The sequence below is a fragment of the Toxorhynchites rutilus genome, chromosome 2, assembly GCF_029784135.1.
Source record: "Toxorhynchites rutilus septentrionalis strain SRP chromosome 2, ASM2978413v1, whole genome shotgun sequence".
Taxonomy (NCBI): domain Eukaryota; kingdom Metazoa; phylum Arthropoda; class Insecta; order Diptera; family Culicidae; genus Toxorhynchites; species Toxorhynchites rutilus.
In genome coordinates this window covers 143,564,659-143,587,169 of record NC_073745.1, presented here as the reverse complement: position 1 = coordinate 143,587,169, position 22,511 = coordinate 143,564,659, and the positions used below count along the sequence as shown (strand labels likewise).

At 37.6% G+C, this 22,511-nt stretch overlaps 1 protein-coding gene across 8 annotated transcripts in view; it reads left to right on the top strand.

The window, feature by feature from the left end:
• Window positions 1-3,488, top strand: part of LOC129771795 (protein sax-3) — a 561,419-nt gene extending 557,931 nt beyond the window's left edge. For 7 of the 8 annotated variants that reach the window (XM_055775833.1, XM_055775832.1, XM_055775837.1 and 4 more), the window contains one exon: window positions 845-3,488. In XM_055775833.1, coding sequence (XP_055631808.1) covers window positions 845-1,415 — 571 coding nt within the window. In that variant the 3' untranslated portion in view covers window positions 1,416-3,488. The remainder of the gene's footprint in view (window positions 1-844) is intronic. The other variant, XM_055775834.1, reaches the window with a different exon arrangement.
• The last annotated feature ends 19,023 nt before the right edge of the window (window positions 3,489-22,511 follow it).

The following is a 22,511-nucleotide window of genomic DNA, read 5'->3' as shown; positions in this document are numbered from 1 at the left end:
TTCAGGGTCACCAAATCATTATCAAAGTGTTTAATTATGTAATTCTTCAAACATCAACAGATAGCCTAACGGAATCCTACGTCAACTATGCGGTCGTGTCTCGGACACAACCCTCCTGTGACTTTTTCCTTCAGAGTTTTCCGAAAATTTTCAATTGACATGTTTGGTTGGAATATTTTTGGTTGAAATATGTGTAATATTTTTATGGCACCCCCTCTCCATTCCAGAGGAGGGTGGGGTGTCATACCATCTTGGAAACATTTTTCATACCAAAAAACCCTCACATCCCAAACCGTGCTTGATTAGTTCTCGAGTTATGCAGAAGTTTGTGTTTGTGTGCCCCCTGTAATTTGTGTTTCATTTGTATGGCGCCCCCCCCCCCCCCTTAGAGAGGGAGGTGGAGTGTTTAACCACCATAGAAACATTTATTGTACCATAAAACCTCCATATGCCTAATTTGGTTCCATTTGCTTGATTAGTTCTCGAGTTATGCAGAAATATGTGTTTCATTTGTATGGTAGCCCCCCATAGAGAGGGGGAGGGGTCTCAAACTATCACGAAAACCTTCCCCGGCCCCAAAAACCCTTCTGTACCAATTTTCATGTTGATCGGTTCAGTAGATTCCGAGTCTATAAGAATCAGACAGACAGACAGTTTTGTGATTCGAGGCTTTCTATGATGAAGAATCATTTGGTTAGAATTTGAATGGAACCCAGATCTCATATCACGATATGTGTACTTGGTTGCTAAATTTTTTTGCGAGAATTTTTCAACTCAAATCTCGTTTCATGTTTACGTAAAATTAATAACTGATTGTTTCTACTGGTTTATTCCACCCAACTAGATTATGCGGCAGCTGCGATGGCATCGCCATGCCACCGATGAAGGCGATCCCCTACTCGCAGATCAACGGTGTCAACGGTGACCCGCACTATCCTATTCATCACCATCTCGGGCAGTTGCATAACGGCCAAAGTGGAGTCAGCAACGGAAGTTCTAACGGTGGCGGAGAGCGGGAACACATCACCAGCTTCAACAACACCTGTTCCTCCGATGGTTCCACAAGTGGTGCGAGCAGCGGCAGCGGTGGTTTCTCCCAGCGACCCAGATTCGTCCGCAAAGTGCATGTAAATATGGAGAATGCCATCAACGGCAACTATCATCAATATCACAATCAACATAATCATCAAAACGAACATCATCACCATCATCAACAGCAGCAGCAGCAGCATCAGGAGGCGATCAGCGAACACGATGAGACTGAAAACGACAAAATGCTTAATAGTTTTAATGGTGACACCGAAAACGAGGCCACGGTTAGCAACGGCGTTAGCCACCAGGACGAAGACGATGACACCTGCTGCTCGTGCAGTGATGGCTCCTATCTGTACGAGGAGCCCATTCAGGTGAAATGAGACACAGAGTGGGAGTGCTTGCGAGCGGATAACCCAGGTAACTATTCGAGTTTAGATTTTCGGTACTAATTTATTGGTAGTAGCGTAGAAGAGACCCCCACATAAGCATTATTATGTATCAGCGAAAGATATTAAATATCAGAGAGCATTGCTTATTAAATCAACGCGAAAAACAACGGTCATGAAAGGAACGTGAGTGGAGCGAATATTCCGCTGAAACCGGAAACTGGAATCATTTCAATGTTAGTTTAGTATTCCGCTCTTTCGATGGGCAACTATTAAATTGCCGCGTGGCAGTGAATACCAATGCTTCGACACTGCACATAGTGATAAAAAATAAAACGTTGCCTCCACTGCGAGAGATGTTATCGGCATACCAGAGCTCGAAACCGTCTGATGGAGTCTATCTTCTGTGTGCTTTATACAGTTGGTGGGAACTGAATTGGCTCCTAGCTCCAACTGTATTCCATCCAGTGGAACCACTTTTCGGGATAAAAGACACGTAACAGAGTCGCATTTGTCAAACACGTTTTGCATACCGAAACAGATCACCTTCCATATCTTCCACTCACCCGTGGTGAAATACGATTCAACTGAAAACGTAGCTTTCATCTTCACAAGATCTCGCTCAAAATTATAGCATTAATGGCGAGTGCTTTGGATTGTAGCTTAAATTCGGTTTTGTGACCGTGATGCTTTCATTTTATCAGGGCTCGCGAGATGAACATCCAAATTAAAATTTGATCCAAAACCACAAAATTACTGTTTCCAATTTCATCCTTTTCATGTCCGCTTCAATGAGTGGGAAAACATACAATTATGTATTCGAAAACAGAAGATGAGCAATAGCAGAATGTAATGCAAGAGAATAATTAATTTATCATATTCGAGAAAAAACAATAACTTAATTACGTTCATTAACGTTTGTGTCCTGTCTGTCCCAATAGAGTAAAGAAACGCGAAAACAAGCGAATCAAAAACAACAGTCGGAATCATCATGTACATTGTATTGAACCTGTGATATTGTTTAATGTGATAAGCCCCACATTTATTGTGTAATTAACAGATAACGGATTTTTTTGTTCGCATCGATGATTATCGACTCTCTATCTCATTCGTTTTTATCGCCACATTTTAGTTTTTACTCTGGGTTGTAATCCTATATATCCTGAATCTATTCCAGCAAAAATCTCGAGCGAAACATTTTAGGACTAAGTTACAGTAGTTCAATTTCAATTCGGCTTTGAAAATGACAATTTGTGTAAATACCGACGGCTGTAAATAGTGAATCACGCGAAACTATAATTCCTATCAACTTGTAATGCGGTAGTCTCGTTTCATAACGACATCTCCAAACGCAACAAATATCATTTCAGTGTAATTCAACAATCAAACTATTGTAAAATGAAAATCGCAACGAACAAATACTTGAACGAATTATTGCGTCATGTAAACCATCGGAAAGTTAAAATCATTTTATACAGTTTTTATATATGAAACAATCAGAAAAACACACATAAAATACACACTCACAGTAGATCGTAAATCCTGATGACAAAATAGGTCAGAAGCAAAGGCGCTGACTCAAAACTAATCAATCAGCAATGTAGTCACTAAGTATCACATTTAGCAAATAAATAATGCATCATCATCATCATCGCCAACAAAGTAATCATAGTCAATCATTGAACTTTGGTAGAGAATCATAAGTGTAGTAATGTATAAAAGGACACAACAAAAATAATTGCCATCATATTCACGATTTTCGAGCATCATTATAGCAACATAACGAATCTAGTGTGAGAAAAAACATTTGTAACGAATTATGATGGGAATGTAGCACTGCGCAACACTAATCTTTAGGAGTATTCAATGATACGAAGAAGCGCAATTTTACATTTATACTCAAGAAAAAAAAACTAATAAAAAACAATCGAACAAGTCGATGAACTGTAGGAAATTCTCATCAATCGAAAGTGGGTGAAATGAGACATTTTGTATAATATACACTCCATTGAGTGCGAGATTTCACAATGCAAGAAAAGGAAAGAAATTGTGCGCGAATGTGTAAATAAAGCTAAATTATTACAAAAGTGATTTATGAGGGTCAAATAGCACATAGTGGATATCACAGCCATAGACAAAAGTTTATCACGAAAAAAATTGGGACCTCTTGTCGGAGTAAAATGATTATTATTTTGCATTTTCCATTTTATCACTATCTGAGACTAAATATTGTTTCAACCTTACTTATTCTCACTTACGGTTGAGCCTTGCCTTGCAGTTCATATCGTCATCCATAACTACACAATCGTATTTTACCAATAGATTCTCGAAGAGCTTCTTTGATCTTTTTGTTCTTGAAATCACATATGGGGTTTAGGATAGTGCTATACTTCAGTCAGCTCACGAGTGGCAATTGGTCGGGATTCTGTATAAACGAACCAAGCGCCATTTTATTCCAAAAATAAGTTACTTATAGAAAATGCTACTGTATGCAGAAAATGATCATCTATCGGCTATAAAATGACCGTGTTATTCGAACAGTAATAGCGGCTCCAAAACAAAAATTCTGTGCATATGGCATCGAAGGATAATAGTTTTCTCCAAAAAACACCCTATGCAAATATCAGCTCGATCGGACTTTAGGGAGAGTGGCGCAAAACGGTCAAAGTTTAAGGTTTTTAATAATCGAAAAATTACCCAAGGCGGGAGTAAAGAAAATCGAGGTTTTCGATTTTTTTTGCGCTCGGTCTGTTTTTTTATCAGAAAAGGCGATTTTTTGACAAAAAAAGTTTTTTACTGTTTTTCAGATAACTGTAAATCTTGACGTGTCATGCAATTATAGAAGAGTTAATATAAAAAAAAAACCTATTTCTGGAAAAATTTTCGGTTTTCAATAAAGTCAAATTTTATCATCTGCGACGCTAGTAAATGAAGTCCGATTGAGCTAAAATTTTGCATTGGGTATATTAAATATCATGCAAATCAACATTTCACAGCAAGTTCCGAATGAAAAATCGAGATAACTATTTTTATTGGCACCCTCGTATTCCGAAAAAAAAAATTTCACAGTGTCGATTTTTGAACGAATTTTTTTTCGGTACGACAGTAGATTTCTACGTTTCATGCAATTTTAAGGCATTTGGCATCAACAAAGTTTTCTTTGCAGTATGCTTCGGATTTTTATCTTGCTGGAAGGTGTACTCCCATTTTCAGCGTGGATTCCCCCAGGTTCTGGCACAAAATGTCAAATGATGTAACCATCAACAGTCATAGAACCGTTGACCTGCGCTAAGTTTCCCACCCCAGCCCACGAGAAACAGTCCCACACCATGATACTTCGTGCTTCATAGTCGGTGCGTCGCTCTTCCGCCACATTCGAAGCAGCCTTTTTTGTTAAACAACTCGAACTTGGACCCGTCCGATCAAATAACGCGCTTCCAGAACTCCAGCGGCTTGAGGACATGTTCCCTCGCAAACTAAAGTCGGTTTTTTGTTGGTGTTGTGATCATCGGTCGCTTTTTGGTGAAGTAGCTCTTCAGGTCCCGTTCCACCAAGCATCGTCGAATGGTGCAATTGGAAAGTTCCAGATCTCACCTTTCTTTAATCGCCCGAATGGTCGTTCATGGTTTTTCATTCGAGGAATGATTAGCGTGTCCATCGGTCATACGTTTCGGTCCTCTTCCCGGTCGATCGGTCACGCTATCGAGCATCTGATTCCGAATGACCAGCTACGAAAATTATGTTTGTGTCAGATGTAAACAACCAGCTGTCAAAACCGAGTATCGATGAAAAAACACTGTGAAACAGATTTACGCAAGTGGATCTTTTATGTCATATTGAATACTTTGATTTCGCATGGGGATGGTTTTTTTGTGCCCATCAGTGTAGATTAAATTTTTATATAATTTTTTTCGTATTAATAAGATTTCGCAAAGTATGGAAATTTTATAAATTTTTAAAAGTTCATATCTCCATTTTGAAGAATTCGACTCTCAAAAACTCAACTTAAAGCCAACAATTTGTTTAACTCATTTGATTTTCCATTTTTTAGTAGATTATCTGTATCATTAGTATAATTTTCTGCAATCAACGATTTAAAAAAAAACATATTTCGTATCCCGTATCCTCAGCTGCGCAACTAAGTTTTCTCCGTTTTTCTAACATGAAAAGCATTCAAAACATTTCTCATCGCTGACTACAAATTCTTCCTATATTTCTGCAGAGCTCAAATATCGTTATGGTAAAAGTCCCCGTCTTTTGTTGCCATTCACGAACCAAAATTATGTCTTTATATCACCAGAACCACTAATCAGTCAGGTCATGTGCCATGGAATGGAACACGTATCAATCGGACGGCGCAATATCTGGTAAATGTGGTGGGTAGGACAGGACTTCCCATTTAAGTGTTTCCAACTTAGTTGCGCCCCTAACATCTACTCTAATTGGAATGGATGAAATCTACGGATTTCAATGGTGCAAATAATGAACTTATCGAATGCTCAATGATCGGTATCATGACTAGTCTTCAGTTCAGAGACGAGTGACTGCAGAGTAAGCAGAATAAATAACTAGTTTCGCAACGAAGAATATTCAATGGCACACCATATCAATACGCACTCTTCACATTAGCGGATAGTGAAAGCTCGCAATAAAAGTGGCGAAACTGCACTCTGTGCGTCAACTTAGGAGCATATTACGTTTGACGGAACACTGAGATAATTCTGATACAGATAGACATGATAGCTACATGAATTCACGCCCATTGATCGCTTCATTATCAAGACACTTTAACATCTCAAAAAAAAATTATTTTATATATATATTTTTAAATACATTACGTCTAATCTGTATGCATGTATGTGGCGACTGGCCTGTGTCAAAACAAAAAAAAACTTTTAAGTAGGTAGAAGTAATTTTCTGAAACGACTCGCACTCGTTTCTAATCGATTCGACCGATTCAACAGTTGCTGGCACTGTGTAAAGAGTCTCTGAAAGTGCCGGTCGGGTATCCATACTTATCTCTTTTTTCTCTTCTTAATGTTTTTAATTGAAATCTATATGCTGAAACTAATGCATATAAATTGTGAGCGATCGATTTATTTTCATTGTTCGTAAAGGATAACTTATTCCGTCAGGCTTAGGCTTAGTATTGTAATATAAAAAATGGTCGACATTGTTTTCTTAGATGCGGGCTTTGATCCAGTTTCTGTTCATGATACAAAAACCACTTCGTTTCTATCTCTTCAGAACTTCCAAGGTTTTGCAAAGTTGGAAAACGAACGCTCGTATCTTTGAAGAAGGGTTACTAGCAGCGAAGCTCTTTATTGCCCCCTATTGAAATGTGGTAATTTATGAAATACCCTTCTATGGGTTGGACCGGAAAGTTCGGAAAGTTCGCCATTGATGTCAATCAAATCGAGAAATCCATTAAGAATAATATTCGGTACACGACAGATGAATGAACAGATTCACTACAAACATCCAAAAACCACCGTCCCTGAGCATCTGGTGCAGCTAGCAAATTGCTACGGCGTATGGGTTCCACATTATTTGACCGAAATAAACTCAATGAATCACATCTTTATTTGCGAGTCGTTCTATAAACGTTAAAAAGGCCGTTTTTGTAAAAAAATGTGATGGGCGATGAAAAGTCCTATAATTTACAACAATTTTGAATGGAAAATTTTTTGGGATAATCGACATAAACCGTTATATATTCCCAAAGTCAGCCCTCACCCGCAAAAGGTCATCTTCTATGTCAGGAACAGCACATCCCTATCAAACTCCAAAATTGGTCTGACGTTCCTGTTATGAGCTTCTCACAAACAATCAGTCGATAAACTCCAATAAATACGGCTCGACAACTATGCGGTCGAAACTATCAAATACATCTACTGTAGCATTTGTGAACATTCGACAAGCGCAAGCTATAAGGAAGAGTGATCAGGAGTTGAGTTAATTTGCGACTTTTCTGATCTTGGGATGCTGGTAAAACGGGAGCTTCGCAGACAATTTCGTAAATTCATAACGAAATGACTGAACAATTTCGAGATGCTGAATGTATACGCTTTATCAGGAACAGTTGTAGCATTATTTTTTTACATGCACAGAAGCTAACTGTAGACAACATAAATGGAATTCGGAAGAAACTGAAGAGTGATATAAATAAAAAGAATAGTGAATAGATCGATATGATGGCATTGTTCACAAATTGCATAACGCCAGAAAATATGGATTTTGGACCTCCCTCCTCCTTAACGTATCGCAAGCTATACCCCTGAAACATAACAAGAAACACAATCTCGCCCCTTCATTATTTCACGATGATGATGTTCGAATCTAGAATCATCTTGTTCGAAGATATTCAAAATCAATATACAACAAACATCGTAACGTCATCCTACGTCAACTATGTGGTCATGGTTCGGATACAACCCCACAACTTTCTTGGTTTCCCAAAAAAAAAGAAATAAGAAAAAAAATAAGGAAGGATTAGCAATAATCGCACTTCGAATGTCCCTCATTGGGTACGATATCGCCGCTGCGCAAAGCTATCTTTTGTATGTATGAATGAAATAATTTACGAATTCAATTGCAAACAAATCCCAATTTAGGTCATTTCTTGCATTGTGGTAGTGGTTATCGCAGCAAATAGTTATCAACATTTTGCCTAATCATCATACGGTATGCGTGGAAGTTCAGGAAGCTGGCGACATGAAGGGACATGTAGTCTTGAATAACCGAGCCAAAGCGTTGCATTTGTACCTGCTTTTGTAGACCGTGTCAGCAAAACGAGCTCCGGAGTGTAAAAAATGCATGGGGGTATAAAAGTAATGCCGAGATCTGCAATGCCGATTTTCCCAATTTATTGTTTTCGGAATCTGTGTTGGGAAAACACATCCCGGTTTGCAAAAATGCAAGCGAGTACAAAAATACTCGCAACTTGCATCTCATTTGCAATGCTAAATTTGCAAATAACCACGCTCCATGGTTTTGAAATCTGTGTTAGGAAAACATTCCGATTTGCAGAAACGCAAGCAAGTACAAAAGTACCCGTTGCTTGTATCTATTTTGCAATGACGATTTCTCCTGATTCCATGGTTTTGAAGTCTGTGTTAGGGAAACTTCCATCCATTCCAGCGATGGTACCTCAATCGTTGCGCAATCATAACTGAGTAGATTTCCGAGCGACACTCGCTTTTATAACGATTGGTGTGATTTCAATAGCCTGTTTTGAAAACAATTTTAAGGTTATTGAAACAAGTTTTTGGGTCAATAAGTAACAAGCATAGAACGCGTAGACATTTTATGTTTCGAATGTAGTGTTTATCATACCATTTCGTTCAGTTGTTTAGGAGCTATTAACGCTCAAAATCTCGTTCTCCGGCGTAACGCTTTCGTTTTAGCAACTTTGAACTTAAAACCCAGTATAGAAATGAAAGACGTAGTCCTACGTCAAAAAATCGATTTTTTCTTCAAAAATATATAAGGAATGTCCACGTGAACAAAGAGTCCACGGAGGGGAAGGGGGGTGTCTAGAATCGTACTTTTTCTGTCCACGTGGTATGTGGACAGCCCCATATTAGATTTAAATGAAGTGGAAACGGGACATTTACACAGGGTTTTCCAACTTTAAATTCCGAAAGTAAATTGAAATAAAACACACTTAGAATTTGAATTTCGATGAAACTTTTATTTCAAATTAAAGTTTGGTTTATGCCATTATGTGTGAAATACAACATCATTCAAATGTCCACCTAGGGCTTCCTCGCACACCTTGATCCGGAACAGGTAATTTTCGATGACTTTTCGGCACATATGGGGCGGTATCTCGGTCATAACTTCACGAATGTTGTCTTTCAAATGTTTAAGAGTTTGCGGAGAGTTGGCATAGACACGGTCTTTCGCATAACCCCACAAAAAAAAGTCTAGTGGGTTCAAATCGCATGATCTGGACGGCCAATTGGCTCTCGCCGTCCTCAATTTCAAAGAAATACGGTCCGATGACTCCACCAGACCATAATGCGCACCAAACAGTGACTTTTGGCGGATGCAATGGCCTCTCAACAATCACTTGTGGATTTTCTGAGCCCCATATACGGAAATTTTGGGTGTTCACATAGCCACCGAGCTCGAAATGTGCCTCATCGCTGAAGAAAATTTGATGCGAAAATTCAGCATTTTGCTGCTATTGTTCGTTCACCCAATCGACGTATGCCCGACGCATTCCATGGTCACCACGCTCTAATTTTTGTACCAGTTGGACTTTATATGGATGTAGGTGCAAGTCCAAATGCAAAATTCGCCACAATGATGTGTTTGACAAGCCCAATTGCAGAGCACGCCGTGGAATCGAAACATTCGGGTTATCCTCCACACTGGCAGCAACAGCAGCAATATTTTCGGCCGAACGCACATTACGATGATGCACAGGTTTCACAATATCCGCTACGGATCCAGTTTGTTCGAATTTACGCACTACATTAGCGATTGTGTGCTCTGTAGGCCGTCCATGACGACCAAAATCCGTCCGTAATGCTCGAATAACATTTGCCGGTTTTTCATCATTTTTATAGTATAATTTAACAAAATTAACACGTTGTGCGATGCTAAAACGATCCATATTGTAAAATGGCAGACATTCAACTAACGATATGACGCTTTGGTTGACAGCTATGTCAAACGATTGTCAGCGCAGGGCTGTATACTTTCGGAAGCCCGAAATGGAAAACCCTGTATAAACAAAATCCGAAGAAATATAGATATATTGGTTATATGCTACATGGACTGAAAAGTCCCGGGATTTTCAACAGATGGCGCCACTAAAAAATGAACAAGATTCATCTGCCAATAGCTTATGTGTGAAGTTTCATGACATTTCGTTTATTTATTCACAAACTGCAGTGTCACTACCTGAGCATTCGTATAGAAAATGACAAAAGAGGAATATCGTAGTTTGATCAAACATTGTTTTTTTCTGGGGAATTCTCCTGAACAATCAATGCTATTCCACTTCATTGTTATTCCACATCTGCTCCTTGGAGGACAACAGTTTATCGATTAATGAATTTGAAATGGACCGAACAAGCACCGCAAATGCATCCCGCTTTGGAAGGCCAAAAGAGGCTACGAATCCCGAAATCGTAGAACAAGTGCATCGACTCGTTTTGAACGGTCGTAAAGTGAAGTTACGCGAGTTAGATGAGGCCGTAGATATTTCAAAAGAATGAGTGAGATACATTTTGTACGACATTTTGGACATGGAAAAGCTATCCGCGCGATGAGTGCCGCGTTGGCTGACGGTCGACCAAAAAACAGTGGCGCGTTGATGATTCAATAGTCGGTTTGGCGTTGTTGAAGTGTAATCGAGTGGACTTCTTTCGAAGTTTTGTGACAATGGATGAAACGTGGATCCATTACCCAATCCTGAGTACAATGAGCAGTCTGCAGATTGGCTGACAAGCCTTGAAAGCCGGCCAAAGCGACCAAAAGGCCAACGGTCGGCCGAAGGAAAGTTTTAGCCTCCGTTTTTTGGGATGCGCATGCCATAATCTTCATCGATTACCTGCAGAAGGGAAAACAACTACCGGAAAGTATTTTGTAGCGCTACTGGACAAACTGAACGATCCAAGGGGCCGACGTTGAGCTTTTTGGTAGGAAAGCGCTGACTGACTGGGACTTGCAGTTACAAAAAAAAACTAAAATATATACGGTTTGTTTTCGGATGTTTTATAAAATGTGACTACTTTTTAGTCGAATTTCTGACTATTTCCCATTTATACAATAAGTATTTTTGGGAGCTGGAACCAACTCTTATATTTCGCAAACCCTCTTAATGCGGGGTGAATGGAAAGCGCAGCAAAAAAAAGTTTGAGGCTTAACGTGTTAAAAGCGATGTCCAAGTTGGACCAATTACGATTCCGTTTGGTTGCTCACCCACCATATTCTCCAGACTTGATATCCATCGACTACTATATGTGGATCCAAGGAAAGAGATTCACACTGAATGAGGAAGCCATCGTAGAAACTGAGGCACATTTCGAAGAATTAGACTTTCATACTATAGAAAGGGAATCGAAGTAAGCTGAATAACAGTAGCATTTTGTACTGTCAAAACATATTTTAGTGAGTCTTTTTTTTTTGTGCCACTTCTAAACAGGTGATTTAGTGCTCAACGCATTGCGATTTCTCTTAAGCCAGAAACAAACTTTCATTCCAGTGAATAAAATGTGTGGCAACAAGAATAGATGGATGCTGATGGGATTAGCACTTATGGCTGCTTGCATCATCGCACTGATCGCCCTTCCGATAATTGCCAGCATTAGAAAGGATGTCAATCTTCAACATGTAGCACCCACAAAATCAAAATAAAACTAGATTAGCCGTAAAATTCTGTTTAATAATCAGTAATTATTTTGTTGATTCGTGTTTATACTAACAAAACATCAACATTTCGAAACTAGCTCGTTAATCATTTAGTAGGCCTGGTTCTGAATGCAGCCCAGAAATCAACTAGAAAACCTACATGAACATTCAAGGATAATGGCGTCCATCATAACGTTTTCAAAGTTTTGTTCATAACTATCAGGTAGCACAAATGAAAGCATCGCTCCCATATCATCCGCATTATCATATATTCAACGACCGTCGACTGGCCGCCGAAACCCCTGGGTTTTGATTGTAACGAAAGCAACAATCCCAGCTGTTGCATTCCTAACTGGAACATAATTAGAGGATGAATTATTTCAACAGTTCACTGTTGTGCTGCCGGTTACTATCGGGAACTGCGAATGTCCAGCCAATTTCCCCTGACATTTAATCTGCCCTGTTGATGAGTGCTTTCGCGCATACAAGCTGCAATTTTTGTCGCGAATCTACTTTACCGTTTTGTTGAATCCAAATCATCCAGAGGCAGCTGTCGATAATAACCAGGAACGATGCAGCGTTCTAATGAATGTAGTTACAAATGGAATCGCACACGATTTCAAATAGCCCACGAGGCTTTTGGCGGGTTGGCTACCTACGGATCGAGGTTTAAAATGTGGTGAAAGTTTAGTTCTCACATAGAGGTTAATAGTTCGCTGTATAGAATAAGCCACGAATTTGGAGGAATACTTCTGAGTACATTTGAATAGATCAGCTTTTGTTCCGCGATGCACAAAATAGTTTGTTTAAGGAAAAATTCATGGAACCACTTCCGGATAAGGCGTAGGATTATGAAAATATGAATGTAACAAAAAAACAATTCTTTTCCAACTTCATTCACTTTATAAAGAATGAATCGCTCGAAGTTTGTGTTTGTTTATCAAAATTTATGAGCTTCTCGGTTTATGCAGTTCTTTAATACTTTTTTCCAGTTCAGCGAGAACATTATACATACAAAAAAAAATCTTCCCTAGCCGCTTATCTGAAATAGTACTTTCAAAATCTTCGCAGCGTTGGGTGGTAAGAAAATGATAGAAATGTCCTTAAGAGGGGCGAATTTATTATGCTTTCGGAGCCGGATTATTTGTCTGGAAAAATGTGGAAGAAAATTGCACAACTGCAAATCTTGCATTGTTGCGCGAGGAGGGGTTGGTACTCTTCTATATCTCACGGTGAAAGTTTCTGTTCACCGCACAGGTGCATCGCAACCGAGCAGAGGAATGAACCGATCGTTCCGATTTCTTCTCGAGACGAAATATGTCTGTTCACAGTAACATATGGTAGTTAGACAGAGTAACGAGTAGTTTGTTAACACTTTCGTCACCCAGCGCGATTCGGTCGAGTTTCTTGCGGGGCACAAATTGAACTGTCGGTGCGATGGAGAAATAAGCGGGCAACGATATTAAAGAATTCGGGTTCGATTCAGGACTACTTTTCGGTTGAATTCGAATGGAATCAACCGACTACTGATTAGAAGGTTATAAAATATTCTTCCTTTATATACTGTATTCGATGGCGATGAATAACTACAATTTTATTGAATAATATGGAATATTCTGTTCATTCGATTGCGAAGTTTCTGTGAATGTATCATACCAAGAACATGTGTTACTTTTGTGGGAAAATAAACGTCATAAACTATATCACATTTGGCAACTCCGACTTTTCACGTGATTCGCTTCCATTGTTTTTTTGCGCTTGGTAGATAAAATGCTAAAAGAAGAATGAAGAATGAAGAATGAGAATAGTAATTGCGCACCTCGGATAGGCGCCTATTTATTCAAAAAAGTTTTCTTCTTAGACAAATGGGTTTTTTTCATCCTCAAAATATTCACCGGATGGCGTAATAGTAAATCTTAAAACGAGGAAAGTAGTGACGAGGAAATAGTGCGAAGCATTAGGAGAAAAGTTTCGAGTATTATTTCGTCGAGTTCCGATTAGGATATTAAGGAACTATACGCAAGTGAAGACCTGGACGATATGTTAGAAGAACTTACTATAGATGACATAAAGATATAAAAGTTTTTAATATTAAATTTAAGTTTTGAGATTGATTTTTCAACAGTATATTCAAGATGTGATTTTTCTCAATCGGTTTATTGATTTTCCAATAACTTTGTCAAAAATCAGATTTAAAATTTACATCTGGTTACAATTTTTTGAAAGAAATATCAATCATTTAATTATGCCCTTTTAAAAAAACAGTCGTAATTTATGTTGGTTACGATAAAGAAAATTATAATTTTAAGTAGTTTCCATCATGTGTACCAAGTTTAAAACAAATCGCAGAGGGCTAATTTGGGGTGGAATTGCTCTATACGGGAGTTGCATGAATAAAAGTAATTGGCCATTTTGAATTTGGACTTTTCATGATCTAATGTGTTCTACTAGTCAAGCCTTTCCATTTGATATATTTTTATGAGTTTTTAAAAAAAAACATATATAGCCATTTTGGATTTGCCTTTTCACACATAACTATGTTCTAATAGCTAAACCCTTTCGTTTGATACCCATATTTATGTGGTTTTGATAAAATATGTAGCCATTTTGGATTGGCATTTTTCATAGATAACTGTGTTCTACTAGTCGAGCCCTTTCATTTGATACCCATATTAATGGGGTTTTGATAAAATATGTCGCCACTTTATTATAACGACCATTTTGGATTGGTATTTTTCATAAATAACTGTGTTCTACTAGTCAAGCCTTTTCATTTGATATCCATATTAATGGGGTTTTGATAAAATATGTAGTCCCCCATTTTGTAGCGGGATTTTTAACATCTTGAAATACGCAGTTTGATAACGACAGTAGAGATGAAGGCCTGTTCCAAATTTCAGATCAATCGGTCAACAAAAAGGGGGTTAAATTTCTCTTGATTTGGGTCAACCCTACAGATAAACCTACAAACATACTTTCAATAGGTCATGCTAAATAAAACAGTTTAAAAGTATAGTATAAAAATTATACTTTTATGTTTTTAATTTTTTTATTATTCTACATGACCCATATTTACATTCAAGTGCCTATTCTATCAAATTCCGTTTAAAAATCCTATTCAAATTGAACGAGAAAAGTGTCAACCAGATCTGGGTGACGGGGCGATGAAAGTGTTAATATGAATAATTATTTGCGGATATCATTGTCACCTCTTCTAACTCTATCATACCAAAAGAAAAACCAAAATTTATTTTTGGATTCTCATTTGAGATGGTAATTGAGCGATTCCAAATGAAATCGACAAATAACAAAACATGAGTATTTTTGATTCGAATGAAAGTTTGTATTCCGTTTGGGTTGGAAGAAATATGAGTTTTTCACAGCATTTGGGAATTTTTTGACTCAAGTGTAACTTTTGAAAAGCGCGTATCGATTTAAGTAAGAGAAATTTTTGATAATTTATATCTTAAAAACTATGAGTCCTACCCAATGTCCTGGAAAAAAGGTAATGAAGATGGCCGAGTTTCGAGCGACATAGCATGCGCTGCCATAACTATTTCGCAAATAGTGACGTCAGTCGTTGTGTTTATTTTTGATTGCACACCGCATCCATGTAAAAATGCCATTTTCATTGCTATTTTTCACATTTTTGAAGAGCTCCCGCTGAATATGAGGCTAATGTGATAGCGTGAAGTAAATATTTATGAAATCACGTCGAAAAAGACGGATAAAAGTGATATTTCCATGTGCGATTTTCACTCCCCCACGTTCATAGAAACAAACGAAGTTTCTTTATTTAACGTTATGAAGTTGATGTTTCGAAGGCTCTCAGTGTCGGTGTGTATGTTATGAGATAATAATCGCCAATTAATCAAAATTTCGCCGAAAATATTACTGCTTTTGAGAACTAAGCATACGACTGCTCTCTGGACCTTTTTACCACATGAATAATCGAAATAAGCCACGATATAATTGTCATCTGTTAAAAAACAACCAGTTGAATGATTTCATGAGAATTTTGGTTCAAATTATCATGCAACCGTAAATACTTTCAACATTGTTTTGTTTCTTCCGTATACATTCCATATTGAATGCAAATAATTACGACACGATATTTGGCTTGCCATTACAGATACACTTCGCCTACTGCTCCACCTCTATATGTACCTCATTGAGTCCTACCGAAATAGTGTCTCAGAAAGAGTTATAGAGTATTGGTGTCAAAACGCGAAAAAAAATATACACTGAGAAAAAAAATAGTTTTATTTTAATTTATCTATATATATATTATTTTATCAGTTTCTTCTTTATATTTTTTTATTTTTTTTTTGAATGGGTAGATGGTAAAACTTTGTGGAACATCGAATTTCTATGAATTTTCGAAACTTAGAATTTTTGTAAGCTAACAATCAGTTTTAGGCACAAATTATGAATTCTAATGTGATTTAAAACAAAAAAAAACTCTTTATCAATCTTCTTCTAAGTGCAGCCATTCTCGAGATATTTAAAAAAAAATCTAATTAATGTCTTTTTCAATTGAATTTATTTCTAAATTTACATATATACATTTTTTTTAATTTTTTCATGTAAAATAGATGTCACGTAGAAAATTTGAAAAATGAGCCCAAGATGGTAAAACTATTTCTGACGAACTTTGTGGAACATCGTTTTTTTATGAATTTCCAAATTTTTGTACGTTAAAATCATTTTTAGGCACAAATAATGGATCCTAGGGTGATTTGAAACAAAAAAGCTATTTATTAATTCTCCTTCCAGAAATGTTATAAATTTGCTGATAATTTTCAGCAACTTTTCCAAATACATCATTATGAAAAAAAAATATATTCAGAAGTTACGTTGAAAAACATTCGAAGATATGTAAAACGTAGCGATAATGTTTTTCAACGTAACTTCTATACATATAGTTTTACCATAATGATGTTTTTTGGAAAAGTTGTTGAAAATTCTAAGCACATTCATAAAATTTATTAAACATGGCGGTGTAACACGACAAACATACTAAAAGAGCTTATATACTATAAAACAGACGATACATTCGAAATATTTTTTTAAACATCTCGAAGATGGCTGAATTTAGAAGGAGAATTATGAAAGTCCTTTTTTGTTTTATATCACATCAGAATTCATAACTTGTAGCTAAAAATGATTATTAACATACAAAAATTCCAAGTTTCGAAAAGACAAAGTTCGTCAAAAATAGTTTTACCATCTTGGGTTTTTTTTCAAATTTTCTATATTACTTCTATTTTATATCAAAAATTTAAAAAAAATTGTATTTTAGATATTCCAAATGAAAGTTTTTTTGTGAATAAAAAAAGAGTACGATTTTTTTTTCTCGGTGTATATTTTTTCACGTTTTAGCATCAATATATTTCGATAAAACTCATAGTTTTTGAGATATAAATTATCAAAAATTTCTCTTACTAAAATCGATACACCCTTTTCAAACTTGAGTCAAACAATTCCCAAATTCTGTGGAAAGCTTCTATTTCCTGCAACCCAAACGGAATACAAACTTTCGTTCGAATCAAAATACAATACAAACATACAAGCATTTTTAGTTCGATTTCATTTGGAATTGCACAATTGAAGTCAATCATTCTAAGACGTTCAAAATTATCATATTTATCAAAAAAAATCGTTCTACTCAAACTGTAAATGGACCAACATTTCCTTTACACTCGTAGCAAACGGCTCGTGATCCTTACGTATTCCTTCGAACTGCCACAAACGATTCGAAAAAAATACTCCCACCTCTCCATTATTGCCATAAGCAGAAACCATACATTATAGAGGATGAAGCTATGATTCTCAGTGTAGCGAACGCGACGAGCAAACATTTGCTCTGCACCACCTTCCGCTCATTTCACCCAAAATGCACCCAAAGCCTTCATGCAGAAAAGAAAAAAAGACAAAAATCAAACCTCAACCCTTTCCTTCTTCGACGAGAGAACGCGAAGTACGCGGTAGTAAATAAATATGAAATATTTGCGCCATTTTTCCATTTTATGAGGATATAACGCCCACAAGTTCAGCACCGACAAGGGATCTTATTTTAAAATGACTCTCTTCCTCTCTCTATTCGAAGAAAAAGACAAAACACTGGAAACAGCAGTTTGAACTAGGAATATCGTGTCGAGAGCTAGGATAAACTCCATCGCCTGGGCTTTGATGTCGGGTTTTCCGATCGAACGGGTTACAGACCGTGCGAAGAGCCAGCTACATTTTTTACAATTTTCCCTGCCCTCAACCTCCCGACCGAGGGAGGTTAAAGGCGAGACGGTGTGAAAGTGAAAAATTACGGCAAATCATAAAGAATAAATAACGAGTTTATGGGATCCAATTGGATGTTTTTTTATTCATTTTCATTGTCAGAGTGGTTCGTGGATTCAGATTTCGATGTTCATGTGGAACGATAAGAGGAAGCGGTGTGAAAAAAATGGCCACATTAATCGATTTGATGCTAATTGAACTCGATAAAATCTGATTTTCGTACAAGAACAGGTTGATAATGCCTGATTCTGTTATTGTGATCAATTGATACAATGCTCTTTCACCATTTCAGTTTTTAAGTCCTGTAATAATCGGTAACCACGGATATAATCCAGCTACCCGCATTCGAAGTTCAACCCACAAGAACAAAACAGCCAATTTGGTGGAAATCCCATTACACCACTCGACCAGCTCATAATAAATAGTGTGATAATGGTCTGATAAAATCATTGCCGGAATGCTTCCTCTCATCGAGCAAAACGAGAAGACACATGGAAAAACCTCCACTCAAATTCAAATTTTCTCGCCTTCCCTTGGGCTGACTGCCAAAAAATAACATTGTTTAACGAAATAATTAACTTTATTTTCCTCTCGCTCTCATATTCGTATGCAACTATCCTGGGAGAGCATATTTGCTATGTGAGGCACACAGCACAGCAAACAGTGCCAACATAACTAAAAAGAGTGTTTTGTTGGCCACAATCCAAATACGTAAATACTACCGTGTGATGCCACTGCCATTTCATTTCGGTTCGGTTCAATCGTATGCAGATAAACAGGTGGTGATGTCGGAACTGGAACATTTTTTTACGAGTCAGTGGATACTGTACGAATGATTTGTGATACATGATTTGAATAGATTTTACTAGCGGGATAAAAAAACTCATGTTTATAAACAGTTCATTCCTTGTATTCTGAGAAATATATATATCCCCCTTAGAGAGGGGGGAGGGGTCTCAAAATATCACGAAAACCTTCCCCGGCCCCAAAAACCCCTACATACCAATTTTCATGTCGATCGGTTCAGTAGTTTCCGTATATATATCTTCTATATATATAAAAATGGAGCGATGTCTGTCTGTCTGTCTGATTCTTATAGACTCGGAAACTACTGAACCGATCGACATGAAAATTGGTATGTAGGGGTTTTTGGGGCCGGGGAAGGTTTTCGTGATATTTTGAGACCCCTCCCCCCTCTCTAAGGGGGGGCTGCCATACAAATGAAACACAAATTTCTGCATTACTCGAGAATTGATCAAGCAAATGAAACCAAATTTGGCATGTGGAGGTTTTAGGATGTAATAAATGTTTCTATGGTGATAAGATACTCCTTCCCCCTCTCTTAGAGGGGGCTGCCATACAATTGAAACACAATTTTTTGCATTACTCGGAAATTAATCAATCAAACGAAACCAAAGTTGGCATGTGAAAGTTTTAGGGTGCAATGAATGTTTCTATGATGGTTAGACAGTCCTTCCCCACTCAAAGGGGGGGTTGCCATACAAATGAAACACAAATTTCTGCATTAAAGGGTGTGTCACATCAAATTGCATCACGGAAAAAACGCTTTAGAAATTCGCCCAGTAGACCGATCCTTTGGAAAATTTTAGACAGTAAAATAAAAAGTATTAAACAACTTTTGGCATTTTCTTTTTATTCATACTTCGAACCCAAGCCCGTATGCTCGCACCTTCCTCTTTACCCCGTCCATAAGGTTCTGTACAACGTCAGGTTGTAGTTTTTTTGAACAGAAATCCATTTTCTCTTGAAGTCCGCCTCCGATTTGACAACTTTTGGGTTCTTCCGGAGAGCCTGCTTCATAATTGCCCAATATTTCTCTATTGGGCGAAGCTCCGGCGCGTTGGGCGGGTTCATTTCCTTTGGCACGAAGGTGACCCCGTTGGCTTCGTACCACTCCAACACGTTCTTTGAATAGTGGCACGAAGCGAGATCCGGCCAGAAGATGGTCGGGCCCTCGTGCTGCTTCAATAGTGGTAGTAAGCGCTTCTGTGGGCACTCCTTAAGGTAAACCTGCCCGTTTACCGTGCCGGTCATCACGAAGGGGGCGCTCCGCTTTCCGCAAGAGCAGATCGCTTGCCACACCATGTACTTTTTGGCAAACTTGGATAGTTTCTGCTTGCGAATCTCCTCCGGAACGCTGAATTTGTCCTCTGCGGAGAAGAACATCAGGCCCGGCAGCTGACGAAAGTCCGCTTTGACGTAGGTTTCGTCGTCCATTACCAGGCAATGCGGCTTCGTCAGCATTTCGGTGTACAGCTTCCGGGCTCGCGTCTTCCCCACCATGTTTTGCCTTTCGTCGCGGTTAGGAGCCTTCTGAACCTTGTATGTACGCAGGCCCTCCCGCTGCTTGGTCCGCTGAACGAATGAACTTGACAAGTTCAGCTTATTGGCGACATCCCGGACCGAACTTCTCGGATCACGTCTAAACTGCTTAACTACGCGCTTGTGATCTTTTTCACTGACGGAGCATCCATTTTTGCCGTTCTTCAACTTCCGGTCGATGGTTAGGTTCTCGAAGTATCGTTTTAGTACTCTGCTGACCGTGGATTGGACGATTCCCAGCATCTTACCGATATCCCGATGTGACAACTCCGGATTTTCGAAATGAGTGCACAGGATTAATTCACGACGCTCTTTTTCGTTCGACGACATTTTTCCAAATTTACGAAAAATTGACAGTGAAGCATGGCCAACGTGATCTATACACTCTTATCTGATTATAAGCGAAAGCTGAAGATATAATTCCTAAAAATTAAATTTCTACAGCGTTTTTTCCGTGATGCAATTTGATGTAACACACCCTTTACTCGAGAATTAATCAAGCAAATGAAACCAAATTTGGCATGTGGAGGTTTTAGGATGCAATAAATGTTTCTATGGTGTTAAGATACTCCTTCCCCCTCTCTTAGAGGGGGCTGCCGTACAAATGAAACACAAATTTTTGCATTACCCGAGAATTAATCAAGCAAATTAAACCAAATTAGGCATATGGAAACTTTAGGGTGCAATGAATGTTTCTATGGTGGTTAGATACCCCTCCCCCCTCTCTTAGGGGTGGCTGCCATACAAATAAAACACAAATTTCTGCATTACTCGAGAATTAATCAAGTAAATGGGCGGGACGAAGTTTGCCGGGTTAGCTAGTATATATATATATATATATATATATATATATATATATATATATATATATATATATATATATATATATATATATATATATATATATATATATATATATATATATATATATATATATATTGTTTAGTCGAAACAACCACATTTTGGCTTCCAATCAGATTAGAATTCTACAACACAATGAAAACAGAATAATAAACCGTAACTCGGAAGAAGCAGTGATAAAGTTAGTAAATATCAATAAACATCCATTCCATGTCAAACCGGTATTGTGGTTCTCAGAATTTCATCAAAATTGGTAGTCTTGTTCCTTATCGCAAAATATTAGACCCCATTTGTTTTATTTTTTCATTAGAAAAATATTTTTTCTCATTTTGAGCTTGAGCTTGGGTAAACTGTACAATTCGTAGTTGCTCTCCGTGATTGACCTGAACCAACCAAATTGCACAAAGAACACACAGAATGACGCTTGGGATTAGCAAATCATTCTCGTTGTGCAATTTTTGGTGACTCGAGCCTTAAATGGTCAATAACGACGGTGGCCACGTCCTTACAGTCACCAGGGGAAGGGAAGGAATGTTAGTATGATATTCGCCACCCGAAGGCCAGAAGGGTCGCCTCTATAGCGTGGTTCCTTAGCGTTTATCATGGAAGGGATAGTTGTTAGTGGAAATGGTTAAGAAAAATCAAGATTCACTGCGGTAAGTGATGTGATTCTAAAAACGCGAGAGAAATAATTGTTTCTCATTTTTCCCAAAAATGATTTCTTTCAAAAATTCATATCTATTGAACCACTGAGCCAATTCAGATGATCGACATATGAACTCAAAGGCAATTTGCTAATCTTTTTTGAAAAAAATACCTCATTTGCAAAAAAATAAATTTTGTTTTCGTAATTATTGATTGTATTTGGTTTTTATAGTTTTCGTGGTCTCTATATTTTTTATATTTTCTCGTGAAAGCTGAGAATTTTTTGCATGCTATAACCAAAAATCACTTTTCCTCTTTTTTCCAAAAATGACGTTTTTCAAAAATTCATTACTTTTGAACTACTGAACCGATTCAGATGATCGATATTCCAAATGAGGCCAATGCTTCTTTGGAAAAATATTACACTTGCGAAAAAATTGAATTTCGGTTTTCGTGATTATTGATTGTATCTACTTTTTATAGTTTACATGGCTTCGTGACAAAAGGCGCTATATATTTTTATATTCTTCTTGAAAGCTTGGAAGGATTTTTCACATAACATATCCAAAAATCAGAGATGTA